General features: G+C 39.0%; 1 protein-coding gene across 1 annotated transcript in view; it reads right to left on the reverse strand.

Moving 5' to 3' along the window:
- Nucleotides 1–1,414: 1,414 nt before the first annotated feature.
- LOC133609791 (uncharacterized) overlaps nt 1,415–12,354 on the reverse strand; it is a 205,355-nt gene continuing 194,415 nt past the window's right edge. The window contains exons 17-18 of the mRNA XM_061965742.2: nt 9,052–9,129; nt 1,415–2,395 (exon numbers count right to left, since the gene is read on the reverse strand). Of these exons, the coding sequence (XP_061821726.1) occupies nt 2,208–2,395; nt 9,052–9,129 (266 nt within the window). The 3' untranslated portion in view covers nt 1,415–2,207. The remainder of the gene's footprint in view (nt 2,396–9,051; nt 9,130–12,354) is intronic.

A 12,354-nucleotide genomic window follows, 5' to 3' on the forward strand; every position in this document is an offset into this window, starting at 1 on the left:
GGGCGTCCATGGTAACGTTGCTTGGATGAAAACATATGTTGCTCCAAAACCTGTATGTACCTTTCAGCATTAATGGTACCTTCACAGATGTGTAAGTTACCCATGTATTGGGCACTAATACACCCCCATACCATCACAGATGCTGGCTTTTCAACTTTGCGCCTATAACAATCCGGATGGTTCTTTTCCTCTTTGGTCCGGAGGACACGACGTCCACAGTTTCCAAAAACAATTTGAAATGTGGACTCGTCAGACCACAGAACACTTTTCCACTTTGTATCAGTCCATCTTAGTTGAGCTCAGGCCCAGCGAAGCCGACGGCGTTTCTGGGTGTTGTTGATTAAACGGTTTTCGCCTTGCATAGGAGAGTTTTAACTTGCACTTAGCGATGTAGCCACCAACTGTAGTTACTGACAGTTGGTTTCTGAAGTGTTCCTGAGCCCTTGTGGTGATATCCTTTACACACTGATGTCGCTTGTTGATGCAGTACAGCCTGAGGGATCGAAGGTCACGGGCTTAGCTGCTTACGTGCAGTGATTTCTCCAGATTCTCTGAACCCTTTGATGATATTACGGACCGTCGATGGTGAAATCCCTAAATTCTAAAGGTTTTTCTTAAACTGTTCAACAATTTGCTCACGCATTTGTTGACAAAGTGGTGACCCTCGCCCCATCTTTGTTTGTGAATGACTGAGCATTTCATGGAATCTACTTGTATACCCAATCATGGCACCCACCTGTTCCCAATTTGCCTGTTCACCTGTGGGATGTTCCAAATAAGTGTTTGATGAGCATTCCTCAACTTTATCAGTATTTATTACCACCTTTCCCAACTTCTTTGTCACGTGTTGCTGGCATCAAATTCTAAAGTTAATGATTATTTGCAAAAAAAAAATAAAAAATGTTTATCAGTTTGAACATCAAATATGTTGTCTTTGTAGCAAATTCAACTGAATATGGGTTGAAAATGATTTGCAAATCATTGTATTCCGTTTATATTTACATCTAACACAATTTCCCAACTCATATGGAAATGGGGTTTGTAATTTGTTCAGCTATAACACCAAACTAAATTGTTTTATTCAGTTAGTTTTGAATATGATGACATACACCGGCCTGCGTTTAGCATCTTCATTTTACAGCTTCCGTTTTTCTGTATGGGCACTTTTGTTATAAATAATTTAATTAATAAATCAACATATTATTATTTCAATATATTTTGTCTCTTTTTTTTAGTCATATAATTTACATTTTTGTTCCTTCAGTGTACCTAAAACTGTGACCTTAAAAACGAGATACTTATCGACCTGTGATTAGGGCGCACTGTAATTCCAATAATTAGGTGTAGACGATAAATATCACACAGATATGAGGAATTATGACATTGTCAGATAATCAGATCATGTCAAAAGAAATAGCACTGATTATCGATTAAAAAATCAACAACACCCCAAGGAGGCAAGATTACACGTGCTGCGTCGATCGTGTGGTACTTCTTCACTGTTTCCGGCGAACACTTTTTGCGTACTATTTACACCAAAAAACATCACCCTTCAACACATCGAACCTTATCAACCAACAGTGTTTTGAAAGCCTTTGAAGACGCCTGTTGTTAAGACGTCGCAAAGCTAGCCTCAAAGCTAAATCTACATTTTAAAAAGATTTAAATAAATTGTCAGTCGTGAGAAGCCGGAAGTTATTCGTAATGACTTGAAGAGAAAATTATTTTGCATTCCTGCGAATAATAATTATCAGTACCTATCTTCATGCGTTTTTTTCCAATGAAAAATCTGGGTAATACGATCCATCTAAAAAAAAATGTAGTGTAATTCGTTTTTAATGTAGTAGAAGTACATATATTTAATTAAAAAAAACTGTTTTACCGTAGTCCTTATAGTCATCAACAGATTATTTTTGTAGGAACACAAAACCAACGTAAATAAGTTATTATATTGATGCTACTCTGTTTCTATGGCAACCAGAACCATTGTTAGTCAAGTGACCCACTACAAGTAGAACCCGGAATCTCAGCCGTTGTTACGACCATGAACTTCATAACTATGAATCATGTTGAGTTTGAGGTTACCCCAGTGCTGCAGTGCTTCTGCAGGAGTCAAGATCCACACATGAATCAGTGATACAGTAAATCATCTTTGGCTGGGTCGTGGATGTGAGAGCTGGTATCAGCTGTGTCCATGGACTGTGTCGTCAGACATTGGGTCCTTTGCTGTAATGTTCCCTGAGGTTGTAGGTCTGATAGCACATGGATAAGTCACATATCCCCGGTGTCCCCGGGTTACCCCTTTTACCCGGGTCTCCGGGGGCTCCCGTTTCCCCGGGAATTCCCTGGTTTCCTGGCTGGCCGAGTCCATCGAAGCCAGAAGGACCTCGAGACCCTTCGGAAGACAAGAAGAGAAAAATAAGACTGTTTTTTTGTATGCGCCAACTTTGGGTTTGTAGCACTGTTTTCAAGACCTAAATTAACTTTCTCACTTCTGATACGATACTGATATTGGTCAGAAACGATACCAGCAGGAATCATACATACTTTTGTTATTTTGTAGTGTGGAATGTTAGAAAAGGTTTGATCAAGTGAAATTACCAGTCAAACAGAGAACGACTAACATATTCATTATTACCTGTTTGGAATGGACTTATGCTGTCTTTAAGTTGAAGTGAAGTGGTAATTGTTTGTTGATGACGCCTAGTGGCCACAATAAGTGAATTAAACTCACAATGCAGCAAGTTGAATGATGCAAACACATTTGTTACTGGATACTTTCTAATAGAGACTTTGTATGTGTAAGGAATATGCAACTATAATTATTTGATACTTGTTTATATTGACAAATGTGCTGCACTGCAAAAACTGAAATCTAAGTAAGATGAAATATCTCATATAAGGGTGATATTTGCTTATTTTCTGTCTGATAAGATCATTCTTCTCATTAAGCAGATTTTATGTTAGAATGTTTTACTTGTTTTAAGGGTTTTGGTCCTAAATGATCTCAGTAAAATATTACAGCTTGTTGCTGAGATTTGATGACCTATATTGAGTAAAACTGTCATGTCTGTGTGATCATGTTTTTGTTTTGGTCATGTTCGGTTTTGTTTTTGGACTTTTTGTGCACTTTTGTTTTGTCACCATAGCAACCATTAGTTTTCACCTGTCACGTCACGCACCTGTTTCACGTTTTGAGTCACGCACCTGTTTTCGTTAATCATGTCTGTAGTATTTAAGTTCATTGTTTTCAGTTTGTCTTTCTGGTGACATCCCACAATTATGCTCTGCACATTTCTGACACTTGATTTCATGTCCATCGTTCATGCTGCTCCTTTTAGTCCATGCCAAGTAAGTTTTGTTTATTAATGCTATAGTCTTTTGGTTTCATAGTTTGTTCTCCGCCACTGTGCGCGCCTTTCGTTTGTACTTTTTTTTGCTATAGTCTTTTGGTTTCATAGTTTGTTCTCCGCCACTGTGCGCGCTTTTCGTTTGTACTTTATTTTGATATATTAAATAAAACATTCCCGTCTCGCCCGAGCCAACTTTCCCTTGCATTCCGGAAAAGCAAACACCCAGGATCAAGTCTTGACAAAAACATGCTTGAAACTAGAATATCAACTGTTGCAAAGCGGTGTCATCAACACTCACAAGTATAAAACTACTTTTTTTAAAGTAATAATTTCTTATTTCAAGCATGTAAAAAAAAAATCATGACTTTGACACAATTGTGTCTCATAATTAAAACAGATGACAGCCAAATGGACTTTGCTGTTTTATTTTTAATGAAACAATAGAAAATACGTACTCATATAGTAGTACAGTTGCTATTAGTGAGAATATACTTATTTTAAGGTATTTTTGGGTTCATTGAGGTTTGCTAATTTTACTTGTTTTGGAAAGTCTTGACAAGCCAAATTTTCTTGTTTTATTGGCAGAAAATGTTGCTTTGTTCAAATAAAATACCCCAAATTTTTGGATTTTTAGGGACAGAGTCCCTTTGTATTTCTAGCGTTTTATTATTATACCGCCGCCTCTTTGAGCTGTAATTTGACCCCCTAAACATGCTTCAAAACTCACCAAATTGGACACACACGGGCGAAAATTGCGATCTAATCAAAAAACCAAACCCCAAAACTCAAAATTGCACTCTAGCGCCCCTAGGAAGAAAAAACAGACAAAACTGCCTGTAACTCCCAGTAGGAATGTCGTAGAGACATGAAACAAAAACCTCTATGTAGGTCTCACTTAGACCTATATTTCATACACTGACAACCCCCAGCAAAAATCAACAGGAAGTTTGCAATTTCCCCTTCAAAACAAAAGTTGTGTAAAAACAGTCACCTTTTTTCAAACATTATCTCCTCTGAGCGCGTTTGTCGTGTCGGCTTCAAATTAGCACAGGAGAGAGATTGAACCCTTCTGATTAAAAGTTGATGAAAGAGTGTTCATTACTGCTCCGGTTTGGATTTTATGAGCACTCAAAGTTGGTCCCGTCCATCGCTGCTTGCAGCTTTAATTTTTTCTTGTTTTTGAACACTGACTTTTTGCAGTGTGTTTGCGACAGCAATATTGTTCAATGAAGGACACTTATTATGTATGTCTAGCTTGTGTGCTAATGTGTGCTTAGCTGTTGTGAAGCTGCTAGCTACTAGTAGCTTATGGCCTACCATAATTACATTTTGTAAATGACTTGACTAAAATGCAAGAAAAGACCAACTGTGTTTTTATTGGAGGACATTTAGATGTTACCTGGCTATAGGACTTATTGCATCATAGCACTTGCAGTATATCGGACAGTTTAGAAGCAAGTTCATGTATTCCATCATATTAATCTTGTTTTTTGCTGATATCGGATCAATATCCGTTATCAATATCGGATCAGGACAGCCCTAATTACAATAATAGTATGACAATATGGACACATAGATTAGACACAGTGCAATATTTATATTTTATATTGGCAACACTGAATAATCCCTAAAGTGTGAATGTTGTCTGTCTATCTGTGTTGGCCCTGCGATGAGGTGGCGACTTGTCCAGGGTGTACCCCTGCCTTCCACCCGAATGCTGCTGAGATAGGCTCCAGCCACCACGCGACCCCGAGAGGTAAACAATGGATGGATGGATATTGTACCAGATAACTTGAAAGACGAGCTTGTGTCAATCGGGGAGTAGCATCTATCAAATTCACAGCTTGATTATATACACAAGCAACATAACATGTGGGTGATAAAGTTATAAACTAATGGCCAACTGTACATAAAAGTTGTCGAAGAGGTAAGATGTGTAAGTGTAGGTGTTGACCACATACAGTCGTGGTCAAAAGTTTACATACACTTGTAAAGAACATAATGTCATGGCTGTCTTGAGTTTTCGATAATTTCTACAACTCTTATTTTTTGGTGAAAGAGTGATTGGAGCACATACTTGTTGGTCACAAAAAACAGCCATGAAGTTTGCTTCTTTTATCAATTTATTATGGGTCTACTGAAAATGTGAGCAAATCTGCTGGGTCAAAAGTATACATACAGCAATGTTAATATTTGCTTATGGTAGCCATCCACAAGTTTCTGGCAAGCTTCTAGTTGAATTTTTAAACCACTCCTCTTGACAAAATTGGTGCACTTCAGCTAAATTTGTTGGTTTTCTGACATGGATTTGTTTCTTCAGCATTGTCCACATGTTCTAAGTCAGGACTTTAGAAAGGCCATTCTAAAACCTTCATTCTAGTCTGGTTTAGCCATTCCTTTACCATTTTTGACGTGTGTTTGGGGTCATTGACCTGTTGGAACACCCAACTGGGCCCAAGACCCAACCTCCGGGCTGATGATTTTAGGTTGTCCTGAAGGATTAGGTGGTAATCCTCCTGTTTCATTGTCCCATTTACTCTCTGTAAAGCAACAGTTCCATTGGCAGCAAAACAGGCCCGGGTCATAATACTACCACCACCATGCTTGACAGTAGGAATTGTGTTCCTGGGATTAAAGGCCTCACCTTTTCTCCTCCAAACATATTGCTGGGTATTGTGGCCAAAAAGCACAATTTTTGTTTCATCTGACCACAGAACTTTCCTCCAGAAGGTCTTATCTTTGTCCATGTGATCAGCAGCAAACTTTAGACGAGCCGCTTCTGGAGCAAGGGCTTCCTTCTTGCATGGAAGCCTCTCAGTCCATGGCGATGCAAAACACGCTTGACTGTGGACACTGACACCTGTTCGGTTGACTCGGGATCATCCTGACCAATTTTCTCTCAGCAGCAGGTGATAGCTTGCGTCATACTTGCCAACCTTGAGACCTCCAAATTCGGGAGATTGGGGGGGGGGGGGGGGGGCTTGGTTAAGGGGGGAGGCGTATATTTATAGCTAGAATTCACTGAAATTCAAGTATTTCTTAGATATATATATCAATAAAATAAATACTTGACTTTCAGTGAATTATAGATATATATTTACATATTATATATATATATATATATATATATATAATTCACTGAAAGTCGAGTATTTCTTTTATTTATATGTATATATATATAATAAAATACATTAATATATATATATATATTTATATATATATATATATATGTATTTTATTATATATATATACATATACATAAAATAAATACTTGACTTTCAGTGAATTATATATATATATAATTAATATATATAATATATATATATATATATATATATATATATATATATATATATATCCATCCATCCATCCATTATGTACCACTTATTCCCTTCGGGGTCGCGGGGGGCGCTGGAGCCTATCTCAGCTACAATCGGGCGGAAGGCGTTTTACACCCTGGACAAGTCGCCACCTCATCGCAGGGCCAACACAGATAGACAGACAACATTCACACTCACATTCACACACTAGGGCCAATTTAGTGTTTTTTATATATATATATATATATATATATATATATATATATATATATATATATATATATATATATATATATATATATATATATTGTCAGGCTTGTCCCTGACAGTTTGACTGTTTTAGTTTTTTCTCTGTGTTTGTCTTAGTTTCCTGTCAGCGCTTTTATTTTGTCTTCATTTCCTGAGTGTCTCCCTGAGTGCTGCTTCCCCTCAGCTGTGGCTGATTGGCACCTGGCCACACCTGGTGTCAATCAGCCAGCTACTATTTAAACCTGCCTTCTCCTCCAGTCATTGCTGGATCATTGTCGTTCCTACCTGTCGTGTCGTTGTTCTTAATACTTGTCGTTGTAGCTCTGTCTACTTTTGTTTCACTCTGCTCATGTCCTAGTTCCTTCGTGTCACAGTAAGTGTTTTTGGTTTCTTGTCCACAGTTAGCCTCTGTGCTATTTTAGTTCATAGCCAAGTTTGTTCTCCGCCTTGTGCGCGCCCTTTGTTACCCTTTCGTTTGTTGTTTTGCCTTAGTATTTAATTAAATCATGTTTTCTCGTACAATGCCTTCCGCCTTCTCTGCATCTTGGGGTTCGTCACCTACAAACTCTGACATATATATATATGTGTATTTTATTATATATATACATATAAATAAAAGAAATACTTGAATTTCAGTGTTCAGTGTTCATTGTTGTATTTGAATATATTATATATTATATATATTATAATATTCTGGGTTGGAGTCAATAACCAGGCGAGGTGATGAAGTTACGTCTCTTTACTTCATACTTCAGAACCGACTCCCACACTTGCCGTCGGGTGCGCAATACAACGTAAACCGTTGGCCAACCAAAAAGTAACCACAGACCACTATACCCAACATTCACCAGGAGATGGCAACAAACAACTTAGATCACTCTATTACAGGCAGCTCTCTGTGAAATTTAATTTGCAGGAAAGGAGTGAGTTTAGGGTTGAATTGTCCATCCTCGTTCTATTCTCTGTCACTCGTCGTCGCCATGACTGTGTCTTCTTTGTTCTTCTGCTTCGTCTCCTTCTTGTTGTGTGTGCAGTTGTGCACTCGCCAAAAGCCGTAGATGTTATAACGTGACTGGGCCGGCACGTTGTTTATATGAAGGAAAAGCGGACGTGACGACAGGCTGTCCTCACTCAGGTCCGCACGGACCTGGAGGGGGCGTGCCTTAAGTCCGGCTGGAAATCGGGAGAAATTCGGGAGAATGGTTGTCCCGGGAGATTTTCGGTAGAGAGGCACTGAAATTTGGGAGTCTCCCGGAAAATTCGGGAGGGTTGGCAAGTATGGCTTGTGTTTTATTCTTGATCGTGGCAGTGACAAAACTGTGCCATGCACTTTATACTTACAAACAATTGTCGGCACAGTTGATCTTGGGACCTTAAGCTGCTTTGAAATGGCTCCAAGTGACTTTCCTGACTTGTTGAAGTCAATGATTCGTTTTTTCAGATCTATGCTGAGTTTCTTTGACTTTCCCATTGTCGCGTTTGTAACCGAGTCTAATGACTGCATCACATGAGCCCTATTTAAATGGGCTCAGAGAGGTCAACAGGTGTCGTCAATCATAATCCCTCCCATGAAGTTAAGAGGCCATGCCATGAAGTTCACTTGATTTGATTGTAACTTTTCTACATCACCAAAATTGATAATGTATGTTGCTGTATGTATACTTTTGACCCAGCAGATTTGGTCACATTTTCAGTAGACCCATAATAAATTCATAAAAGAACCAAACTTCATGAATGTTTTTTGTGACAAACAAGTGTGTGCTCCAATCACTCTAACACAAAAAAATAAGACTTGTAGAAATGATTGGAAACTCAAGACAGCCATGACATTATGTTCTTTACAAGTGTATGTAAACGTTTGACCATGACTGCATGCCAAGGTATTTATGTATATGTATATGCGGCAAGTACCACAGTTATATTGAAATGTATGATGTCATCAAGCGTTTGCAGATACTCAACACATAGCTGTACTGTTGTGTAAGTACTCACATAATTACATTTCCATTTCAAGTGCACTCATGTGCTGATAACGGCTCAGATTCCAAACAAATGCTGAACTAGTTGAACCCTGCAGAATGCCATGATGAGAATATATGCACAATGATGCTGAAGGTGTTTTTGCATACCTAGCGGTCCGGGTGGTCCCGGACGTCCCTGATGACCTTCTCCTTTGCTGCCTTTGATCCCTCTCAGCCCGGCGTCACCTGGGAACAATCATAGCTGCTTAAAATAGATCACTACAGTACAAACATAAACATTGTTTTCATCAGGACAGATCATTTTTAAAAGGGAACATTATCACCAGACCTATGTAAGCGTCAATATATATCTTGATGTTACAGAAAAAAGACCATATATTTCTTTAACCGATTTCCGAACTCTAAATGGGTGAATTTTGGCGAATTAAACGCCTTTCTATTATTCGCTCTCGGAGCGATGACGTGACAACGTGAAGTCACATCGGGAAGCATTCCGCCATTTTCTCAAACACATTACAAACACCGAGTCAAATCAGCTCTGTTATTTTCCGTTTATTCGACTGTTTTCCATACCTTGGAGACATCATGCCTCGTCGGTGTGTTGTCGGAGGGTGTAACAACACGAACAGGGACGGATTCAAGTTGCACCAGTGGCCCAAAGATGCGAAAGTGGCAAGAAATTGGACGTTTGTTCCGCACACTTTACCGACGAAAGCTATGCTACGACAGAGATGGCAAGAATGTGTGGATATCCTGCGACACTCAAAGCAGATGCACTTCCAACTGGACTGGACAGATCAGCTTTCAGGAAAAGAGAGCGGATGAGGGTATGTCTACAGAATATATTAATTGATGAAAACTGGGCTGTCTGCACTCTCAAAGTGCATGTTGTTGCCAAATGTATTTCATATGCTGTAAACCTAGTTCATAGTTGTTAGTTTCCTTTAATGCCAAACAAACACATACCAATCGTTGGTTAGAAGGCGATCGCCGAATTCGTCCTCGCTTTCTCCCGTGTCGCTGGCTGTCGTGTCGTTTTCGTCGGTTTCGCTTGCATACGGTTCAAACCGATATGGCTCAATAGCTTCAGTTTCTTCTTCAATTTCGTTTTCGCTACCTGCCTCCACACTACAATCAACCATTTCAATACATGCGTAATCTGTTGAATCGCTTAAGCCGCTGAAATCCGAGTCTGAATCCGAGCTAATGTCGCTATACCTTGCCGTTCTATGCGCCATGTTTGTTTGTATTGGCATCACTGTGTGACGTCACAGGAAAATGGACGGGTGTATATAACGATGGTTAAAATCAGGCACTTTGAAGCTTTTTTTAGGGATATTGCGTGATGGGTAAAATTTTGAAAAAAACTTCGAAAAATAAAATAAGCCACTGGGAATTGATTTTTAATGGTTTTAACCCTTCTGAAATAGTGATAATGTTCCCCTTTAAATATTCATTATGAATGAATATACATGTCTGATATGTTTACAAGACACGACTTTCTTAGAGGTGGGGTCAAAAAGATAATTGGATATTTAAAGGGGAACTGCACTTTTGTTGGAATTTTGCCTATCGTTCACAATCATTATGAGAGACAGGAACACACTCGTCTTTTTTGGGGGATTTTAAAGATGATAAAAACGCTTGGGAGAGTCACCGTTGTAGCATTCAAAGCCCTCTAAAACAACTTAAAAACCTGACATTAACGTTTTGTGTTAGATGTAAATATAAACGGAATACAATAATTTGTCAAACCTTTTCAACCTTTATTCAATTGAATGCACTACAAAGACAAGATATTTGATGTTCAAATTTTTTTTTTTTTTGCAAATAATAATTAACTTAGAATTTCATGGCTGCAACACGCGCCAAAGTAGTTGGGAAAGGGCATGTTCACCACTGTGTTACATGGCCTTTCCTTTTAACAACACTCAGTAAACGTTTGGGAACTGAGGAGACACATTTTTTAAGCTTCTCAGGTGGAATTCTTTCCCATTCTTGCTTGATGTACAGCTTAAGTTGTTCAACAGTCCGGGGGTCTTCGTTGTGGTATTTTAGGCTTCATAATGCGCCACACATTTTCAATGGGAGACAGGTCTGGACTACCGACAGGCCAGTCTAGTACCCGCACTCTTTTACTATGAAGCCATGGTGATGTAACACGTGGCTTGGCATTGTCTTGCTGAAATAAGCAGGGGCGTCCATGGTAACGTTGCTTGGGCGGCAACATATGTTGCTCCAAAACCTGTATGTACCTTTCAGCATTAATGGTGCCTTCACAGATGTGTAAGTTACCCATGTATTGGGCACTAATACACCCCCATACCATCACAGATGCTGGCTTTTCAACTTTGCGCCTATAACAATTCGGATGGTTCTTTTCCTCTTTGGTCCGGAGGACACGACGTCCACAGTTTCCAAAAACCATTTGAAATGTGGACTCGTCAGACCACAGAACACTTTTCCACTTTGTATCAGTCCATCTTAGATGAGTTCAGGCCCAGCGAAGCCGACGGCGTTTCTGGGTGTTGTTGATAAACGGTTTTCGCCTTGCATAGAAGAGTTTTAACTTGCACTTACAGATGTAGCGACAAACTGTAGTTACTGACAGTGGGTTTCTGAAGTGTTCCTGAGCCCATGTGGTGATATCCTTTACACACTGATGTCGCTTTTTGATGCAGTACAGCCTGAGGGATCGAAGGTCACGGGCTTAGCTGCTTACGTGCAGTGATTTCTCCAGATTCTCTGAACCCTTTGATGATATTACGGACCGTAGATGGTGAAATCCCTAAATTCCTTGCAATAGCTGGTTGAGAAAGGTTTTTCTTAAACTGTTCAACAATTTGCTCAGGCATTTGTTGACAAAGTGGTGACCCTCACCCCATCCTTGTTTGTGAATGACTGAGCATTTCATGGAATCTACTTTTATACCCAATCATGGCACCTACCTGTTCCCAATTTGCCTGTTCACCTGTGGGATGTTCCAAACAAGTGTTTGATGAGCATTCCTCAACTTTATCAGTATTTATTGCCACCTTTCCCAACTTCTTTGTTACATGTTATTGGCATCAAATTCTAAAGTTAATGATTATTTGCAAAAAAAAAAAGTTTATCAGTTTGAACATCAAATATGTTGTCTTTGTAGCATATTCAAATGAATATGGGTTGAAAAGGATTTGCAAATCATTGTATTCCGTTTATATTTACATCTAACACAATTTCCCAACTCATATGGAAACGGGGTTCGTATTATCGTTATAAAAATAAACTAACAGAGCTTCCTAGGGAAGAATAGAACATTTAGATTTGTACATAAAGTGAATTTTATTCATATTTTTTTCCAGTTATCGTCTTAATCACGAGCCTGTATCAAGCACAGGATGTTCAAGTTGAAAAAAAGTCCGTGCCTCACCATCCATGCACCTCACCACATATCACTGCTGCTAATTA

Source organism: Nerophis lumbriciformis, linkage group LG07, assembly GCF_033978685.3.
Source record: "Nerophis lumbriciformis linkage group LG07, RoL_Nlum_v2.1, whole genome shotgun sequence".
Classification (NCBI taxonomy): domain Eukaryota; kingdom Metazoa; phylum Chordata; class Actinopteri; order Syngnathiformes; family Syngnathidae; genus Nerophis; species Nerophis lumbriciformis.